This window comes from Protopterus annectens, chromosome 9.part0, assembly GCF_019279795.1.
Source record: "Protopterus annectens isolate FY-2018-M chromosome 9.part0, PAN1.0, whole genome shotgun sequence".
NCBI lineage: Eukaryota > Metazoa > Chordata > Ceratodontiformes > Protopteridae > Protopterus > Protopterus annectens.
The window spans coordinates 90,259,746-90,281,150 of NC_056743.1; the positions used below are offsets into that span (position 1 = coordinate 90,259,746).

Below are 21,405 nucleotides of genomic sequence, written 5' to 3' on the forward strand. Positions count from 1 at the left end.
CCTCATGGGAAGTCACAGAGAGATGCTTTGACTCACGGTTGGCCTGCGGGTCTCCTTTATGCTTATCCTCCAATACCTCTGATCCTCCTTTTTTTAAGGAAAGCTATTCGGTTGAGAAGCAAAGTGATGCTCATTGTCCCTTTTTGGCTTCGTCAGGTGTGGTTTCCCATCCTCCAACCTCACCTGTTGCAACCTCCTTGGATCCTGGATACCTGTCAGGACCTCATATCTCACCCACAAGGGCCGACTCCCCAGAATCTAATCACTCTCAAGCTGATGGCTTGGCTTCTCCACTTCCGTTAGTTGCCAGGCAGGAAACCCTCTCCTCATCTGTCCATGATTATTCTGGCCTCCAATAAACCATCCACCAAAAAACTTTACAGGGACAAATGGAAAAGATTCTCTATCTAGTCACATAATCGGATGCTAAATCCGTTTTCAACTCCTGTAGTTACTATTCTTCACTATCTTTGAGTTGCTTGACAATGGTGCTTCAGCTTCCACCATCTGAGTCCATTTAGCAGCTATTTCCAACTTTCATAATGGTTCAGATGGAATTCCGCTTATTTCCACCCGACTTTGCAAGACCTTCCATAAGGGAATTTTCCATAGCAGACCTCCTGTCAGACAGCCGGTGGAGACCGAGAATCTCTCCCAGGTTCTCCAGTCTCTATCTCTACCCCCTTTTGAACCTACTGCGACGTGATCTAAAAGTCTTGTCATGGAAATCCCTGTTTTTGGTGGCTGTCACTTCAGCCAGACGAATATCTTGAGTTGCAAGCCTTATGCATCAAGAGCCCCTATCTGAGCTTCCATAAGGACAGAGTATCACTTTATACTAATCCATCCTTTCTCCCGGTTTCCGACTTCTCTATTAACCAGTCCATTGAACTCCCTGTATTCTTTCCAAATTATTCAAACAAGGGCGAATACTGCCTGCATTCATTGGATGTTCATAGACGAGTACATTTCTACCTGGACAGAACTAAGTCCTTTTGCAAGTCGGACCAACTTTTCATTTCCTTTTCTGGTCCTAGAATGGGGTGTGCACTGTCTAAAGTTACTTTGTCAAAACTGCTCAGGGGATAGCATTACCTTCTCATATTCGCTTACAAATTAATCTAAGCCTGCTCAAATCAAAGCTCACTCAACTAGGGCTATCGCAGCGTCTGTTACCTTCCACTCCAGGGCCTCCATGGATGACATCTGTGCAGCAGCCTTTTGGGCTAAACCCCATACCTTCATCAAGCATTATAATAAATTGGATCTGATCCAGGGGAAGAGCAGCCTTTGGCTCAATGGTTCTCAGGAATGTTCTTCCATAAGGGCCACCCAGGGTCTCCAAGTAGCTTGGGATTCTGCCCAATCAGTGATGAATAGGAAGATGATTAACAACTTCAGATAAAGACGTTATGTCTTATAATGTTCCATCTGAGTTGTTGATCTTCTTCCAGTCATCACACCCTCCCATCGGCCCCCACCGAAGGCTCCTGGTGGATCTTCTGGGTATTTGTGTTGTTTCAGGGTTTCTGCGCAGAGATGGCCTCTGGCTTTCTGTTTATTCTATATGTTGCATGCAAACTCGATCTGAGGTAACTGAGTGAAGGGCATTGTGGGTAGCAGCTTATCTTGAGAGTTTTTTGGTGCACGCAAGCTTTGTATATGGCCGACTCTGTTCTGAGGGCTCGGAACCGAACCCATCAGTGATGACTGGAAGAAGATCAACAACTCAGATGGAGCGTTATGGTAAGACATGACTTCTTTTTCTACCACACTCATTGACCCAGCAATGTGCCTATTTTATCATGGTGTATATCCTAATTGTATAGTGAAACCTGCAGTACGTTAAACAACCTTGAACTAGAAGCATTTAAGCATGTAGTAGCAGTATAACAAATAGTTTTCACTTTGGACAGTTGCCCTCTTTGCTGACACATCAGTACCCTTTATATTTCATGTGGCTGTTTAAAAGTAGAAAGTTTACTGCTCCTAAATTGGCCAGAATGTTGCTCCCTCAGCAACTGTTTTCTTAAGGCTTACATGGTGTGTGCTTGGTTGTACCTTATGGGAGGGGATTATAATTGACGAGTATGCATTTACTGAGATCCAAAATGTGCAATATGCTGGCTGGGATCCAAAATGTGCAATAGCCAGGTAACACGATCAGGTAAGGCTAAGGGGTGTGTACCTGTACAGGACTCTGTATAAGCTGTCCTCAGTAGGAGGAGTGTTGAGGAAAAGTGGTAGGAAGTACAAACAGCATGTCTAAAGGACACAGTGAACAGAGTTGTAAATGAAAAGATCAGGGCTTAAAGGACAGTGATGGAAGGGTTTGCATAGAAAGAATGGTCTTTGGACACATTCTGAAATCCATATCGAGAGTGAGTAACAGTTGAATACTAAAATTTAGGTAGATTGAGGAATAGATAACTTAACCATATAGTAGGCTGCTGGAAGCAGATGAGAGTAATTATGAGGAGGTCCCTTCCCCCTCAGTTATCACCACTGCTTCCTCAAACATGAGTGGTACCAGCGTACAACAGAGATGTAACTAGTAAAGAGGAGAGCTTCTGTCATGGAGCAGTGACGAGGAGGGAGAAAGAGAGTAAACCCACAATGGCGGAAAGGGAAGGGTTGGGGAAACCTGATCATAAGTGCCTGCAGGGACGTTGACAATTTTTCATACACTTCTCAGATGGTAGGGTAATAATTATAGGCTGAAGGATATTTGTAGAGGTTGGGGCGTAGTGTAAGAAAGTGGCGGTTGTTTCTAGGAAATGGGTCATACCGGAGGTAAGTGAGATATCACTAGCTGTGGTTCATCATCACGCCAGTTTGCTGCCCATGGGGACTCGGGGGAAGGTGAGTGACAATGTTTTCTCTGAGTTAGCTTTTGGACCTCTCATTTAAAACATACCTTATCAGATGTAACTGGGAGATTAGTAAACATGGTTAGTATTTGCTAAGAAACTGGGACTAGTTAAGAGCTGGGGGACATAGAAAGCCTTCCCGTCACACAGGTGATATTTGTAATTTACTGTAAGACCTATATGGTTTAATTACTAAGGGGGTGGCAGAGTCTGTTTGCTTATAGTAAAAGCAGCAAACTTTGGAGAGTGACACTTAAAGAAAACTGGGGTTGCAGGAGCATCATTGTGGTATATTTGCTCTTGTTTTTAATTGCAAGGCATAACATGGGTATGTTAAGAATCTGTGGAAGATCTAGAGTTGCCTGGTGAGCTGGTCAGTAATAGACTGCAGTTACGTGGAACAGCCTACCCTCAAGGCGCATAGTTTTGACTTCAAAATGAGGACTTTTTATTGTGATATTTTGAAGTCTTAGATTTAGAGTAATGTTATGGTAATTGAGGGTCTATTGGCCAGTTTACCCATTATTTAAATAATGAGTGTTCAATTTACTGACCAAGTCTGGTAGGAATAATGTCTCACCATGATTATTTTGCAGTCATGTACGCTGAGAAGATTCATGGTTTAAACCGTGGGTTCAAGACGCAGGATATATGCTGAACATGCACAGACTGCTGTTCTTATGAAAGGGGGATGCATGGAGATTTGAAGAAATTTATTTCCCTTACTTTTGATAGAGGCAGCATAGAAGACCATGCCACAGGGCATGCATGTTATAGCTCTAGGCCCCTTATTCCCCAATGCATGTAGCAGGATATGTGAGGAAGTATGAAAAATGTAACGGTGAACCACAGCAGTACAGAGGACTTATAGGTCTATGTTTTCAAAGCTGTATAATAACGGACTCTCAACAATTCAACTGTCAAAGATAAACATTCTAATGAAGCTTCAAGAACAAAATTGCTTCACGTACAGTGATCTAGAAGTAATCCGCATCTGTTGTTGTCTAGCATCTTTTGAGTTGAGAAATATCAGAAGATAATGTGGATTATTGTTGGAAATGTAAATTATATGTTGCTATCCTGGTAAGATGAGTTAGAAATTAAATAACGTTGAGAGGTCAAAGAAGTCTTCAGTATAGCTGTTTTACTGTAAAAAATATATATCAGTGTACTTGTAGCAGTTTTCAAATTGGTCTGAGAAAGCTAAAGAAATTACCACTGAAGAACAGCCTTTAATAGGTATGCGATGCTAGCTGATAATGAAATATATTTGCCAGATTTTTATGATTCCATTTTTAATGACATTTGTTCATTTTTTACAGGAAATACTATGGTGAAAAAATTGGCATCTATTTTGCTTGGCTGGGTTTCTACACAGAGATGTTATTCTTTGCAGCAGTTGTTGGTTTTCTGTGCTTTCTCTACGGTTGCTTCACAAATGATGATAATACATGGAGGTAAGTTGTGCTGTACTTGGCCTTTTGGAACAGTTCTTTTTTACAAATGTAAGGCAGAAACATGCACATGGTCTTATGTTTGGAATACATTTGCAACCCCCTCCGGTAAGAAAGAGGATAGGGATTACTTGGAGATAACAATATACCTGCAAAACAGATTACAAGACAAAAAGCATGTTCTTTGGAATGCTCAAAACACTCGTGTATCATATGGGATATTGCATGTGCTGATTGCTCACACTTGGATGGAGTAGAAATCTTTCATACCTGGGGTTCTAGATTAGACCCAGCCTTATTTAAAGGATACACATAACTTAATAAAGATGTAAACGAGCATCTAGGCATGACATGAAAAATGTGTATATTCCTATGTAGAGAAGCTTGGATAGCAGTAACAAAAAGTACCATTTCCTCAGCTGGTATATGAATTGTCAGACTGAACTACAAACTCAAGTGAATAGTCTGCACTTTCTTCATAGGTTTTCAAGAAACAGAATCACTGCCTCATATTTGACAAAGGAACTAGCCTTCTGTCTCAGAACATGTTATGCCCTCTCTCAGTTTTGTTTCACGTAACTCAACTTGTACCGCACTGGGAAGTTCAGAATAACCACTTGTAAGTCTGGTTACATCCTGCAGCTTAGTAGGGCCGCAAGGTACAACTCTGTATGTAGAACTAATTAGCAGTAAATGCTTTCTCAACCCTAGCTGCTAGTTTAGTCTTGACTGCCTTTTCACATAAAACAATGCCTTACCTTACAGAAATTTTAAAGTTCATTTCTCTAATAATTTAAAACAAACAGCAGCATCTGCATGTAGGCAAGACTGCCCTAAACAGCTCCTACTAAATTTGTAAACTTGTATATACCATATAATATTGGCTCAGTGGTGCAGAGGGATGGAGCCCTGACTGTGACCCAGGGGACTGCAGTTTGATTAGCAGCCTTTGCATTAGAGGAACTGGCAGCAAAGGGGAAGAATGTCTCGCTTGTCTTTCCAGTGCCATTGGGAGGGTTGTGCACACTTGGTGATGCACTGGACAGTGAGTCTTCCTTGATGGAGAGCGGGGAAATAACTGCATGGGAGGAAGGTGGGGCTGCTTGAAGGGAATGCCTGATGTCCTTCTATTTTCATGTTGCAGTATTCTCACATGGGAATCCTCCGCCTCAGGCGACCTCAACGTCCGGCTCATATACAGATGTTAGCTTGGCTTCTGTAAGGTGCGTAGGACGTCATACGCTGTAGGACGTCACAAGTTGGGACCATAAACCATGGGCCATAAATGTGATGTCCGCATGCCTAGACCTCTGAACTTCTCTGCCACAGTCTAACGTCAGCTTGCTCATTCAGCTCCAAGCGCGTGATTCCAATAGAGATGAGTACCCCGATGGGGAATCTTTTCTGACCTTTTTGCTAAGCTTAGTTTGCTGTTTAAATCTTATTGAGCTAATTCCATCCATGTCATCTAGGAAGGGAAAATGTAAGTGCGTTCAGCAAACCCCCCACAAAGACAGCCACGACCTCTGCTTGTTTTGCTTAGGGCCGTCCCACGACTATAAAGTGTGCTGAATCTGCCAGGCGTTTGTTTTTAAAACACTGAGCATCCGTCTCCGTCCTTAAGCTCTTTGTAGAAAACCAGCATCTGAAACGTCTAGCCATCGGTATGGAGCCAGAAATGGCCTTTGTGGCAGAGCTGCCTAAAAGAAGGCCAAGGTTTCAAGGCCTGGCACCGCACCTCCGAGTACGGATGTCCCGTCAGCTTCTGGTCAAGGGGTTGAGGAACGTCCAATAGGACTGGCGACTTTGGGTATAATTTTGGAATCCTCCCTTGTTTCTCCAGCCTGCACATACGCGAGGAATCTGCAGTGTTGGTCTCTGTTGTCAGGGGGAACCAGTCTCGCCCGAATGGCCATTGTTACCGTCCAGCTCTGAGGAAGGTACTACTACTACTACTGGCTTGATGTTGGATACCAAGCCTTTGCCCACTCAGCCAGGACCAAAGACTCCTTCCTTCAAACGGAAGCACCAGACAAAGCATTTATCTTCCCCAGCAGATCAGCCAGAGTGACAAGCATTCTGTCAGTTCCTTTTTCAGGCCTTTATGGCCCTGAGGCCTACTGCTTCACAAATGCCTCCCCTTCCAACCTCAAGTCCCAGGCCTGCCTCTACTGGTCCTATACCACTTTCACATACTCAAGAGGAAGACTCCTCTTCTGATGAGTCCCTCTCTTATGCCTCACAGTTAGCTTCCCCCCAGAGTACTGCTCTCCGGATGAGGATTCCTTGGAAGGGGATTCTCCACCTGAGGGCATAAACTTTGGGAAGACCCTCTCCAAAATAAGGGAATATTTCAAGTGCGAGGTGCAGAAGAGATATTTCAAACTTCTGCAGATGGAGTCCCCCTCACCCTCTGCTATCCCCTCTGTAATACCAGCATACTCAACACCTTTGCCTCTGCTTCCAAGTCTCCAGAATCTCAGCCACCAGCCCCAAAAAGACCAGACACGTTCTACAAGGTGCCTGATAATTTCAAATTTCTCATTAAACCTCCTACTGCAGACGCAGCTGCGATTGCCGTCTCAGCTGACAATCTAGGCAGCTACCCTCCTCTTCCCTACTGCCATAAGATAAAGACAACAAGGTGATGGACAGAGTAGGAAAGAAGATCTGCACTTCCTCAACCCTGGCCTTTAGGGCCATCAATTACCAGGCTCATATGGTAAAGTACACCTTAGACCTAGAATCTCAGGCCTCAAATCTGCTCTCCTCTATGCCTGATTCTCCCAACTAAACCTCAGGTTGCATCAAAACTTTCCTTAGCAATACAAGTTGCCAGGCATTCCATCAAATGCAGCTATGATGCTGCAGAAGCATCAGCTAGGTCACCTGCATCTGCTTCTGTTCTATGTAGGTACTCCTGTCTAAGGCTACAATCTTTGACAGATTATTTCAAAAACAAAGTCATGGATGCCCCTCTTGACAACAAGTTTTTTTTTTTGGAAAACAGTGTGCAGAACTTTTTAAAAATCTGCAAGAGAAAACCAAGGAGCTGCAGGATCTCAAACATCTCTTTATATTCCCAGTTCTTGAACTATGTAGGAACTACCCAACCAAGCCAAGCTTTGTCAGAAAGACATCTGCACCCTCCTCCTCAAAGCCAAGGAAAGGTGCCAGGAAACCTTCATCTTCTAGGACTAGCCCCTCTCACACTACCTCCAGACGGCCCTAACAATGCATGACTGACTAAACACCTTTCATCATCCCACTTTCTGCCTGCTTCTCTCACTGTCTCCCCCTGTGGTAACAAATCACCTAGACAACTGGGTTCTGTCAATCGTGGAAAAAGGGTAAGTTATGTCTCTGCAGAAAAAACCTTCTCCAAAAGGCACCCCCTCCCTCCAAAAAAAAAAAAACTACACCTCGTACCTCCGGTCATTTAGGATTTACTCCTACAAGGAACAATAGAGAGGGTCCCCCCAGGACACGAAGGTCAAAGTTTTTATTCCAGGCTCTTCCTGCTTTCAAAAAAGGATGGCCCATGGAGACCCATCCTGAACCTGTCTCTTCTAAAGCCCTTCCTGCATGTACCTTCCTTCCGCATGCTATAACTGCAAAGCCTTTTGCCACTTTTGATGACCAGTGACTTCATGGCCACTTTGGACCTGAAGGAGGCATATCTTCACATCCCTATCCACCCAGACTTCCTGCATTTTGCTGTGCCATCCTTACACTATCAGTTTACTGCCTTGCCTTTTGGTTTATCTACAGCACCAGGGGTATTTACAAAGTAGTCCCATTAGTAGCCTTCTACAGAGCAAAAGGCATGCAGATCTTCCCATACTTGGACGACCTCCTCATACAGACTAAGGAAGCAAGTACTCTACAGAGATGCTTCCAATTCACCATTTCACTCCTAGGAAGTCTTGGTTTTACAGTCACAGTCAACCTATTCAAGTCCTCCCAAGACCCAATTTTCTAGAGATGCAGAATAAGGACGATTGTAATGAAGGCCATGTTCTTCATGTTTCACTGTTGCAGTCATTACATTTGGGTAATCTGCTGGCAGGTTGCCCTCAGTTGGCCTGATTAACAAAGTCTTGGGTCCTGTGTCGGTTGCTGTCCCTTCTTCCATGATGTCAGGGGTATAAAACATGCAGCTGATGCCATTAACATCGGTCTTTCTTGCCGCGCAATGCCCGAAGCAGAAGCAGTTCACAAGTGCCGGTCGGCTGACTTCTGAAATTTTCGTTTTCGAGTTTCAGAACCAAGGTCTTCAACTAAAAGCTAAATACCCCGTTGGGGAAACTTTTTCTTGCTCCTTACCGATGTCAGTAAAAGTTAATAATTGTATTACTTGTGGGAAGCAAATACCTCATAAGGATTTTCATTTGTACTGTATTCCTTGCCTAGGCCCTGACCACAACATGCCTTGCTGTCGGTTTTGTGCTAAATTTAATCAACGCACTATTAAATGAAGGTATATTTTTGCTTCTAAATATTTTGGCTCGAGATTTAACTATCCAAAAATGTCGTCGGTTAGCAATCCGACTACCCGAATACCTAAAAAATGCAAAGAAAAAGAGACCGCCGAGGTCCAAAACAGACTAAGCTTCTCCTAAGCCAGTCGTCGTTTTGCCGGTACTCGGTGAGGTGCTTTTGCAGCCCTCTGATACCCGCTACTTTTGATTTGCAGGCCTCTACTGAGACCGATTCGGAATCCGGTATGCCGCGAGATACTTTAAGTATTGAATCCGCTGAGCAGGCACCGGCTTCTGAGGGTGTTTTCAGGCCTAAAGATTTGTATGTTAAACTGACACCATCTTCAAAACTAAGGCCAAAAACTTCTTTTATGTCTAAAAAAAACGATGCTTGGGCCATGTGTACAGGCCCCAATGCCTAAAAAACAAATTATCAAAATGGCTGAGGATTTAATTACCTTGATCAGGGGTACCCATCCCCCTCTTGCTAAGAGGCCTAGGCAGGGCACTGACTGAGTCTTCAGATCAGGTTTCTATTTCTTCTGATTCCTCTTCTGATCAGGAATTATCAATTCCCACTTATGAGGACTCTGATGCAGAAGATTCCATCCTTTCTGCTTCTCCTCCTGAGGATTTTTCTTTTGGAGAAACTTTGCATACTTTAAGGGAACACTTTTTCATTGGGAGAGTCAGGATTTCTCAGAATCTAAAAAGAGACTTGGGGATTTTCTTCTTCCTCAGCATAGGGCTTTGGCTATACCTCCTGTTCTAGACATTGCTGATGTTTTTTCAGAATCCAGTATGACTCCTGACTCCCTACCTCCTGCTCCTAGTAAGCCAGACAGATATTACAGGGTTCCTGCCTCCCATAAATTCCTTTTTAAAAACCCTACTGCTGACCCTGAAACCATTTCTCAGGGTCCCAAGGTCGTTAAGGCTTCTACTGCTAAAAATCGTACCCCTTCAGATAGAGATTCCAGGACGCTGGATAGATTGGGTAAGAAGGTTTACACATCTGCAACCTTGGCTATCAGGGTTTAAACTGTCAATTTCATATGCTTAAAAAACAGCATGTCATGGGTTTATTTAAACAGAAAATGTTGATTTCTGACTGTGTGGAAAATAGAGTTGCAGGATTTATTGCATTCAGCTGAACAAGTTGGAAAAGATACTTTGCAATGTGGTTTTGATTCCTTGGAGGCCTCTTGCAGGGCTGCTGTAACTGGATCTGTGATGAGGCATGCTTGGCTTAAGGAGCAAAATCTGCCTGACCACATTAAAGCAAAATTGTTAGATGCTCCTTTATAACAGGACAGTGTATTTGGTAATAAGGCTGAAGAAGTTTTGAAAAAGATGGACGCTAAAGCCAAATCTATGCAAACTGTAAAAGATTTCCTACCAGTGCAGCCACCCAGGTTCAGTAGGCACTGGCCTACTAAGAACTGGTCCTTTCCAGTACCCACTAGAGCCTCTCAGGTCAAACCCAGACATTCCAAAGGCTCCAGGTTTCAGTCGCAAGGATCTTATAGAACAAAGCAATGGGGTGCCTCCACCTCCAAATCTGGAAGTAACAAGGTACCCTCCTATGGTAAACAGTCTCAATGACTTTCCTCTGCAGTCACCAAGCACTTATCTTTTGACCACCCCTTTGGAGGGGGAAACTGGCACTTCATGCACGAAACTGGCAACTGATTTCCCAGGACAAATGGGTTTTAAATGTAGTATTCCGGGGATACAGATTTCATTTCCACACGCTGCCAATCCCAAACGGATGGCCAGATCTGCCTCCAAATCAATGGGCAGAGGTCCAGGAACAAGTTATGTCCCTCATGACTATGGGGGCCATTCAACCAGTACCAGAAAATGAAAAGGGACAAGGTTTTTATTCAAGACTTTTCCTGGTACCCAGAAAAGACAAATCATGGCATCCAATTCTGAACTTATCCATTCTAAACACATTTCTTGGACATTCCAAAATTCAAGATGCTTACTCTCCAACAGTTACTACCTATGCTAGACAAGGATGCCTGGTTGGTAACTCTAGACTTAAAAGAGGCTTACCTGCATATCCCAGTCAGGGAATCTTGCAGAAGATACCTCAGTTTCAAAGTAGGCTATTTGCATTACCAGTTCTCTGCACTGCCCTTTGGCTTATCTACTGCACCCAGGGTCATCACAAAGTGCCTGGCGCCAGTAATTGCATTTTGCAGGCAAAGAAATATTCAGATTTATCCATACCTGGACAATTGTCTAATTCAGGCAGAAAACAAGGACACTCTTCTAAAACTTCTGGCGTTTGTAAAAAGGCTTCTAACTTGTCTAGAGTACACCATAAACTAAAAGAAATCACAACTGGTACCCTCTCAAATAATTACATTCCTAGGTGCAAGCTTGAATACAACTGCCCAGATGACTTAACTTACGCCAGAAAAACAGATTCAGTTGATGACTTACTTCAAACAGGTGGCCACAAAATCCCAGCTATCTGCGAGACAAATTCTGCAGGCCTTGGGGTTCATGGCCTCCTGCATTCTTCTAATTCCATATGCAAGACTGCATATGAGGAATCTTCAGTGGTACCTAAAATGCTTATGGAGTCAATATTGTCACAGCCTGGAAACAATGATTCCTATCATTCCTTGCCTGCAGCTAGAGATCATATGTTGGGGAGAGGCCTTCCACCAAAACAAGGGACGGTCATTCATTCCACCCCTTGCCGCCCAAACCCTAACTACAGAAGCATCAGATTATGCTTGGGGGGGGGGGCACATCTGGCAGGGAGATGCATTCAGGGATGATGGAGCCCAAACCAAATGCACCCTACATATCAATCAGAAAGAGATGCTAGCTGTACAGAATGCTCTGACAGCCTTCAAGGACTATCTTCATCCAGGACAACTACTGATAAAGACAGACAACACCACAGTCATGTGGTACATAAACAGTCAGGGAGGTACCCATTCCTACCTCCTTTGCAGACTAGCCATGGCATTGTAGAACACGTCCTTGACTTACCAAATATATCTACAAGCTCAATTCCTGCCAGGAAAGCAAAATACTCTTGGCAGACGAACTAAGCAGAAATCTTATGAACCCACACGAATGGAAACTGGATCCACAAATCTTCAGCATGTTGACACGTAAATGGGAAAGCCCAGACATGGATCTTTTTGCCTCGCCCCAAAACTGTCAGTTGGACAAATTCTGCACAAGAATTCATCACAAAAAAGCTTGGAAAGTGGATGCTCTATCCTTCAGCTGGAATAACCTATAAGTCTATGCCTTTCCCCTTCTGCCTCTGCTCTCCAAGGTCTTACTGAAAGTCAGACAGGAAAAACCAAAAATGATTCTGATTGCTCCAGACTGGCCTCGCCAACACTGGTACCCGCTCCTACGTAACATGTCGCACCTTCCTCCGTGGTACTTGCCTCAGACACCTTGCCTACTGTCTCAGCAGAACTATCAAATTCTGCACACTCAGCTCCAAACTCTGAATCTTGCAGCAGGGCCAATCAACTAATTTCACCAGTTACATCTCTCAGCATACCTGTGATGGATGTCATTTTGGAGGCTAGAAGGCCTAGTACTAGAAAATCTTATGCTGACAAATGGAAAAGATTCTGTGCCTGGAACCAAGCACAAGGAATAAGCACAGCAATGCCCAATATTACGCAGATTCTTCAATACTTAACTGAGATGCTTCACAAGGGCCTATATTTTTCTTCCATAAAAATCCATGCCTCTGCCATTTTAGCTCATTACAACACAGAGTCTCATCCGCTGCTAAAGCAGTACCTCAGAGGGGCCAAAAATTTAAGACCTCCCAGGAGAGCACCTACTCCTGTATGGGACCTCAATTTTGTTTTGGAAAAACTCACTCTAACTCCTTTTGAGCTAGCTGCTACTGCAGACCTAAAATTTCTCTCTTGGAAAACAGCTTTCTTTTTAGCAGTCACTTCAGCTAGAAGGATTTCAGAACTACAGGCTCTTATGGCAGTGGAGGCTTTCATTATTTTTTACCCGGATAGGGTGGCTCTCGGGACCAATCCATCCTTTATGCCTAAAGTGGTGTCTAGTGTGGCCCTTAATCAGACCATTCATCTGCCAACTTTCTTCCCAAATCCACAGAACAAGTGTGACTGGATTATGCATTCATTGGATGTGCACAGACAACTAAGATTCTACTTAAACAAGACAAAATCTCTAAGAAAATCTGAACAATTAGTGGTGGCCTTTGCTGTAGGGGCAGAGGGAAAGGTTATTTCAAAGCAGACTCTTTCCAAATGGATAAGCCATTATATTCGTTTTTGCTATATGCGCCGTGGTAAACCTGTCCCCAAGGGGATCATATCTCATTCCACCAGGGCTACCTCTTCTTCTGCAGCCTTTCTCAGAGGGGTTCCTACCAGAGGCATTCTAGAAGCTGCTACCTGGAGCTCAGTTCATACGTTCACCAAACATTACCATTTACCTCTCTTCTATAAATCCAGAGCAGGCTTTGGCACTGCTGTCCTGCAGGGCCTTATAGCTGCTCCTAATGCTGTATAAATCCATCCTCCTAACCATAGCTTTGGGATTCTACCCAAATATAATGACTGCAACAGTGAAACATGAAGAACATAGTACAGTTATATACACTTAACCATAAATGTAGATGTTCAAGTGTATTCACTGTTGCAGTCCTGGTTACCCTCCCTCCAGCCCCCTGTTCTTTCTCTAACTATACCTCTCATTTCTGTTACTATCTTTAAAAGCCTTTTGGTGTATTTGCTTTTGTTTGGAGGTATATGTTTTGTGGTTTTCATTCTACATATATATTTTGCTCCCCATTTGGGGGGCACCTGACATCTGGGGCAAGAAAAACCGATGTAATGGCGTCGGCTGCATGTTTTATACCCCTGACGTCATGGAAGAAGGGTCAGCAACCGACGCAGGACCCAAGACTTTTTTAATCAGGCCAACTGAGGGTAACCTGCCAGCAGATTACACAAATGTAATGACTGCAACAGTGAATACACACAAGCATCTACATTTATGGTAAGTGTACACAACTGTACTTTCCTCCTACCAGAAAAAGTCACTTCTCTGAGCAGCTTTTTCAGAATTTAGTCAGTCTACTGCATTTCAGCCAGGGAATTTCTTTGCCTACTAGGTCTGATGGCAGCCACTCTCACCATGTTGCCTGTTGCCAGACTACATGGGGAAGTTCCAGTGGTACTTGAATGTCTGGTCCCAACATGACCACCCCCTAGACTTTCAGGTGCCCTTCCTCCCCTGCCTGAAAAAAGAAGTGAAGTGGTGGATTCAGCAAATTCTCCTGAATCCAGGACTGCCATTACAGCCTCTCAATGCAGTTCAGCACATGTACACAGATGCCTCAGATCTGGGATGGAGTGCCATTGTGAATCACCTCAAGGTACAGGCTCAGTGGGAGCCCTGCCTTCAGAAAAAACACATCAGTATCCGGGAAATTACTGCTCTTCTAATAGCGCTGAAGGCATTCCTCCCTCTTCTACATCCAGGTCCCCTCAGAATCCTCACAGACAACACCACAGTGCTGTGGTACATCAATAAGCATGGGAGTTGGCCACTCAATCCAATGTAACACTACAGGCAGTGTACACCCCTGTCACAAGACAATGATCAGGCAGATGCCCTAAGCAGATCCTTGTCCCAAAATCATGGATGGATATTACACCGGGATGTCTTCCTAGACATAGTCCACCAGTAGGGCATGCCACAGACAGATCTGTTTGCCTTCCGTCAGAATAGACAGTTACAGCTGTTCTGCTCAAGGTTCCACAAGCCTGGAGAGTGGATGCCTTCACAATTTCCTGGAAGGGGATGTTCCTGTATGCTTTCCCTCCCTTCCGTCTAGTATAGAAGGTCTTGCCGAAAATTCAGCAGGACAAGCCAAAAATCTTGCTGGTGCCCCCTATTGGCCAAGGCAGCACTGGTTCTTCTTTTATCATTAGCCAAGGGTAATCACCACAGGTTGCCTCACAAGGTGGACCTCATCACACAACAGAAGGGATCTCTCATCCACCCACACCTGCAATCCCTCAGTCTTAACCTGTGGGTGATAAACTTCTGATCCCTTTTAGACACCTTTACTCAAAGGACATGCTATTTGTCCTGCAGGAGGCCCAGAAACCTACTACTAGGACATCCTATTTATCAAAATGGAAAAGGTTCTGAACCTGGTGTCTTCAAAGGCAACTTAGACCCCTGTCAGGTGGATATATCTCTAGTTTTGGCGTGTGTGTGAGAGCTCCTAAAGTCTGAACATTCATATTCTACAATGAAAGTCCATTTTGTCAGCTGTCTCACCCTGTTTGCCTCTGTCCCCTCTTATTATCCAGATTAGAGGTGAATCTCTCTCTCTCTCAAGGGAGTCCTGCACATAAGACCACCAAGGAAACCCATCCCCCCTGTTTGGGAGTTGAATTTCATTCTGGAGAAACTTACAACTACCCCCATTGAACCAGCAGCTTATGCCACATTAAAGATGTATACTTGGAAAACTATTTTGCTTGTAGCTCTTTCTTCAGCCAGAGGAGTCTCAGAGTTACAAGCACTCATGGCTTTTCCACCTTACCTCTTTTTTCATAAGGATAGGGTCTCTCTTTGCACTTAGCCCTCCTTCATACCCAAGGTGGTCAATGAACTGTCACGTAACCAATCTATTCATTTACCCACCTCCTTTCCTTCGCTACAAAATGACCGTGAGAGTGTGCTCCATTCCCTAGATGTTCACAGGCAACTGAGGTTCTGTCCGGATAAGAATAAAGGACATCAGAAAGTCCAACCAGCTCTTTGTATCCTTTACCCCAGGGCCTTGGGGAAAGCTGTATCCAAGAAGACCTTATCCTGCTGGATCTCCAAAACTATATCCTTCTGCTACTCCTTCCACGATAAAGACTTACCCCATACTGTGAGAGACCACTCTACCAGAGCTGTGGCCTCCTCAGGGGGCCTTCCTGAAAAGCCTTGATACAGCCACCATCCGAGAGAAGTTACATGGTCCTCTGTCCACACTTTCATTAAACACCGTAAATTGGATAACATCTCCAGAGCTAGGGCAGGATTTGCTAAAGCCATCCTCCATGGATTATTGGAGACTGCAACTTTTTCCTCTACCCTTATATCTGGCTGAGCTTTGATACTCTCCCACATGTGAGAATACTGCAACACAGGAATAGAAGGACATAGATTAGTTGTGTACAAATCTTACCACAAATGTCCTCTTCCACGTTGCAGTATACCTTTCCCTCCTTGTGGTTCACACAGCCTAACTTGACCTCGCCAAGGCTTTCAACACCATCTCCCACTCTGGAATTATAGATAAACTCACTAGACTGAGCATAAATCCCTATGTCACAAGATGGGTGGGCCAACTGGCTCACTGACAGAACCCACACAGTGAAAGTAGGCGACTCCAAATCCAACTTCAGACCAGTGACAAGTGGAGAACCACAGGGCTCAGTCCTGGGTTCTCTCCTGTTTGGCATCTACTTCTCAGAAGCGTAGGCTAATTATATATGTCACTACACTGAAAGGTAGTCTGTACCATTACTCAATGAAGACAGTTGAGCCTGTTCAATCTGATATGAACATTCCTTTACTGCATACGAGGTAACATTTAGTATAACAATGAAAGATGCACACGTAGCAAAGCCGTACTTAAGCTTTACAGCATCAGGACTATAAGAATCAATGTCCCTCATACAAAGAAGTCAATATAGTCTCTCTCTAGCTTACATCAGCAGTTTAGAGAATATGCCAGAATAATAAGTCTTTCCCATGAAGCTGATCTGCTGACAGTTTGTTGACAGTTTGTTCAAACATTTCATACCTGAAGAATAACTCCTCGGCCTTGCTCTTATCCTGCATGTCCTGTTGACGAGACACAGCTGCATACAAGAATTCATCTTGACTTGCTTCTAGATGATAAATTTCACAAACTGCATAGTTTATAAAGATAAAATATTATCCCTCTGATTTCTAATGAATGCCAAGCCATGCCTTTTTGCCAAGAGTATAAACTATGTGCACTTGTACTACACTAAAAGCAGAGTATTTATTTTACATTTTCAGACAAATCCACTGAAAGCTATTTTTAACTTGTTCACTGCTGAAAGCAAAATGTCAAAGCTCACAATTTCCTCTCTTCAATTAAAGGCGGAAAATGAGTGTTCATTTTTGACTTCATTTGAACACATTGAAACCTTTTCCAATTTATTCAGGTTAACCATCATGATTTGTTTGATTCTGTAAGTTTTTCGCAAATTACAACTTAAGATCGCAATTCCAGATAGTTAATATGACTATAATGCCTAAAACTACTACTACAGGATATATTAACCAATATAACAAATTACTTCCTGATGTGGACCAACCCGTAAAGATATCCCACCAATTGTGAGCAGTGTCTTTTTTGGTCTTTTTAGCCAGATTAAGTAATTTTTCTTTTGCAGTGATGCTCAATGCTTCATAATACAGAATGCTTTTATTTCTTTTTTCCAAATACTCTCTGAGAATCTTAGTATTGTTCATTATTTTCCTTAAATTATCCAAAGATACAGATATATTGGAAAGCTGTATTAAATCATAACTCCATATTAAATCATAACTCCAATTTATGGAAGTATTCACTTCAATGGTTTTAGTAAACACATAGCTCTGATTATTCCATTTAAGGAAATCAACGTGATAAACATCCTACAAAAAGTAATTTTAAATTATGACCTACACTGATCCACTTACATAAGTTAACAGAATGCTGTAGTAAACATGGTTCATAGACGAATGTTGTCCACAAATTACAATTTAATGTGAAAACTGTCCTGTGCAGTATTGCGGAGTACAATATGTTACTTCAGTATTGTATTAGGTACCCATTTATGAAACGATTGTCGCCAAACATTTTCATTCTGTAACATCAGTTCAATTTGTACATTATTTTTTTGAGTTTCTACATACAAAGATTGCATAGTGCATTTGTCCATTTCACAAAAGCTGTCATGTTACCATCAAATTTTAACTGATGTAACTGCATAGCATCATAATTGTCTTAAAAATTGATGCTGGTAGTTTATATTGTGCAGGTGTGCCTTCCATATCTCTGGATTCCAAGATGCTTGTAGATGTACAATCTGAGAGATATCTTCCCCCACTGTTTTTAAATAATTAGCTAGCATTTTAATATTAGCTGCATTAATAACTCTAATGCCTGTGCCTAGGCCTCCTAGCAGAGTATTATACCAAGCTGTTTTGTATTGGCATTTGCCTATGTACTGTCTGTCTACCTTTTTACAGGTAGAAGGGATTTTAACCAAATAGTCTGTATAAACAGAGGTAGGTTTACCTGTTAATATTGATAGGACGTGTGACTAATGTATGCTGCCTGTAATGACTGTGGTGTTAGTGCATATACTTGCACCCACTTTTAACTGGGGGTAATGTCAATTTGGATGCCATACCAAGGTCCATCCGCTGGAGTTGCCTTTAGTAACTGTGGCTTTTTCAGTTGAGCATTAACCTGCAAACATATTAAGCATTCAGCATGCAGTAAATCGCAGGTTTTCTTTAACTGCTGATGCCAGTATTTGTTCTTTACAATAGGCTATAACTTTTGTGCCCAAATGTCCCATTACCTGATGATTAAATGTCACTAATTGTCATGCTTGTTTGCATGGTGTATAAGGAAGACTAGAACAGTCTAAAAAATTTTTTGCATAATATTGCCCTGGACTGTCTCCTACAAGAGTACATTTTTGTAATTCTTCCTTCAGTCCAAACTTAGTTTGTATCTGCAACAAATCATGTGCTGAAAATGTCTGCATGGCATGTACTGCAGTAGTTTTATCTGGTACACCAGAAAGGAGTTCTGTAGGATACAATTGCATTCCTTCCCTGGCTGCCTTTTTTGCCATCTGATCTGCATAGTTATTTAACTGAAAAATCTCATTTGTAGCTTTTTGATGAGCTTTTACCTTTAAAATACTGTAGTAACCCACAAGGGATTGACTACAAACTGAATTTTAAATGGTCTGTAACACAGAAGCATGCTTGAGTGGTTTGCCCATATTATTAACCCTCTTCTGGTCCATGACATATGCAGCTGCAGAGAATTAACTTACGTATGCGCTGTTTGAAAAAAAAAAAAACAATTCCTTCATATTTTATGAAGTTAGATAAGTAATGCTTATCTCCTGCCTTTACTGTAATTTGCTTGACACTAAATAATGCCAACCATTTTGCAAAACACTGCTTGACTGACGTCATGAATCAGTTTATTTAACAGAGTCTCATTTACCAAAGCCTGCATGGCACAATATGGTGTATGTACTGTAATGTCTTTGGAGAAAGCTCTTAAGTATTCAGTTTGTTTTAAACCCCAGTAAATGGCCAAAAGTTGCTGAATGCATGGGTGATATTCCCTCTCAACATGTCATTTTTTACCGAAGAATGTAAAGTCTTTTTCATTTTAGCATCAGAGCCGTGAGGCCACTCCTGTAAAAGCACAACAGTGTGTGTGTTGGGTCCAGCTGCTGCCTATAACACAAAGGGACATGTTAAACTTGGCGCTACTAGTTTTGTAGCCTTGGCCAATGCTGACTTTAAATTACAAAAAGATGTACTTTCCTTTGGTCCTTACTCCAGAAAGGGTCATTCTTTCTGGCTAGAAAGTTTGTCATGACATGAATTGTACCTTTTTACTTTGAACCTTAAACCCTGCCCCCTGCAGTGTTTGAAGGACCTGTATCAATGTAGCTAAATGCTGTTTTTTTTTTTTTTTTTTTTTTTTTTTTTTGCTTTAGACACAATTAGTGTATGCTTGCCCTTCGGCTGTTACCTACTCTCCCTTTTTGTAAAGGGACCTGCATATTTTAACTGCATACCATAGCCCATGTACTGACTATACTCGTAGTATCTACTTGCTAACAGATTATTAATAAACATTAACTTGCTGCAGTGGTGGTGCTGCCGTAGTGTTGTCGCCTCACAGTAAGACGTCCTATTAGATTCTCAGCTAAAGCGTCTTCTGTGTGGAGACATGTGTGAATGGGCTTTTCTTTGAAGGTTGTGCCTCAGGCCTGGCAAGTCGGTACGTAAAAATCTACTGCCAATCATTAGTGGACCGGAGTTCCGCTGTGACGACCCCTAACCGGGAAAAGCCGAAAGATACAACATTAACTTGCTTAACTATGCATAATATTGCTTTTCAGTACTGCTTTTGCTGGAGTCTGTGCTATTTTTTATGCTATCATACTATTACAAAATATGTTAAGAAACAAGAGAGATGCATTTGTTGTTGTCTGCCTTTTGCTGCACTTTGAAAAGAAGATACATGCATGTCAGTCTTGTGACGTCATGTCTTTACTGCGTTTAACTACTGTAGTAAATTATTTTCTATCAGCGTAGTTAACTGCTGTTGCTTTAACTCCTTACTAGCCAGATTATATTTGTCAGTATTCTGTTCTGCTGAGTTTAAAGGTCTTATGCACTTTTGAAAAAGTGTTTACATATGTTGTTTGAACTTTTTGAACTCACTCTTGTCTTAGAAGTTAGTTAAATCTGTTTGTCAGTTTACCATGAACCTCATCTCTGTTAATGTGCGGTGCTTTTATGCCACTTTTGCTCTATATAATCCATGAAAACACTGTATCATTGCATAAATGTAATCATGTTAAAAATACCCTTCTGTTCATCCCACCTAGGGAGAGTTATTAACATTAGTTAAATATTCTGTTTTAGCAACCTCAGATTTGTTTATCTGAGCTTGTAGTCTCCTCCCTTGCAATAATTGCGTCATGCTATGTGTCAGCCAGTTGCCTGTCATATGTTTATTAAAAACGAACAGTTAACCCTTTTATTATACAAATAGCTTTACTGCCTTGTTTAATAACAGTTTGTCTTAATTTTAGTCTGAGACTTTCAAAAACTGAGAAAATTCTTTTGTACATTTAGCAGTGTCAGCATGCATTTTACCGGACGCACTGCATTTATCACAGTAAATCTGAAAGTGAACCATGAGGTCAAGATGAACTCCGGGAAATCAGACTGTAAAGTACAGACATTGACATCTACATCACCCTCTAATAAATCTTTAGAAACAGGAACCATTGTCTGTGCTTCAACCATTACTTTATCCTGGTTGCGTTCCAGGTTTTGTACAATACGTTTGACAAGGCATGCAAAAAAGCAACATTTAAATAAAACATTTCTGTACATTCTGTGGCATTTCTTCCCAATGTAGTAAAGACTTACAGGTGCTAATATGCTGATTATACTATGTATTTAAATAATTCCACACGTGTGTATATATAATTCAGATACAGTAAAATAATTTGTGCACTTCTTGGCATTTTCATGACTTGCATTCATTGTTAAAAGAAAAACAGAAGAAAATATTTACCACAATTGTTCAGGACAAGGTGACACAAATGTTCAGGACAAGGTGACACGAAGATCAGTTGTGGAAGAATTTTCTGCTGTTAGTCACTAGATGCTGGTGAAGTTGGAACCGGCAGTGGGACCCACTCCTCGTATCTCACCAACTGTCTGAAGAAAAAGTACTGTACTGCCCTGTACTGC

General features: G+C 42.2%; 1 protein-coding gene across 4 annotated transcripts in view; it reads left to right on the top strand.

Annotated features, from left to right (window-relative positions):
• Positions 1-21,405, top strand: part of ANO5 (anoctamin 5) — a 1,890,652-nt gene that overhangs the window by 1,066,791 nt on the left and 802,456 nt on the right. For all 4 annotated transcript variants that reach the window (XM_044082599.1, XM_044082600.1, XM_044082601.1 and 1 more), the window contains one exon: positions 4,193-4,327. In XM_044082599.1, the coding sequence (XP_043938534.1) occupies positions 4,193-4,327 (135 nt within the window). The remainder of the gene's footprint in view (positions 1-4,192; positions 4,328-21,405) is intronic.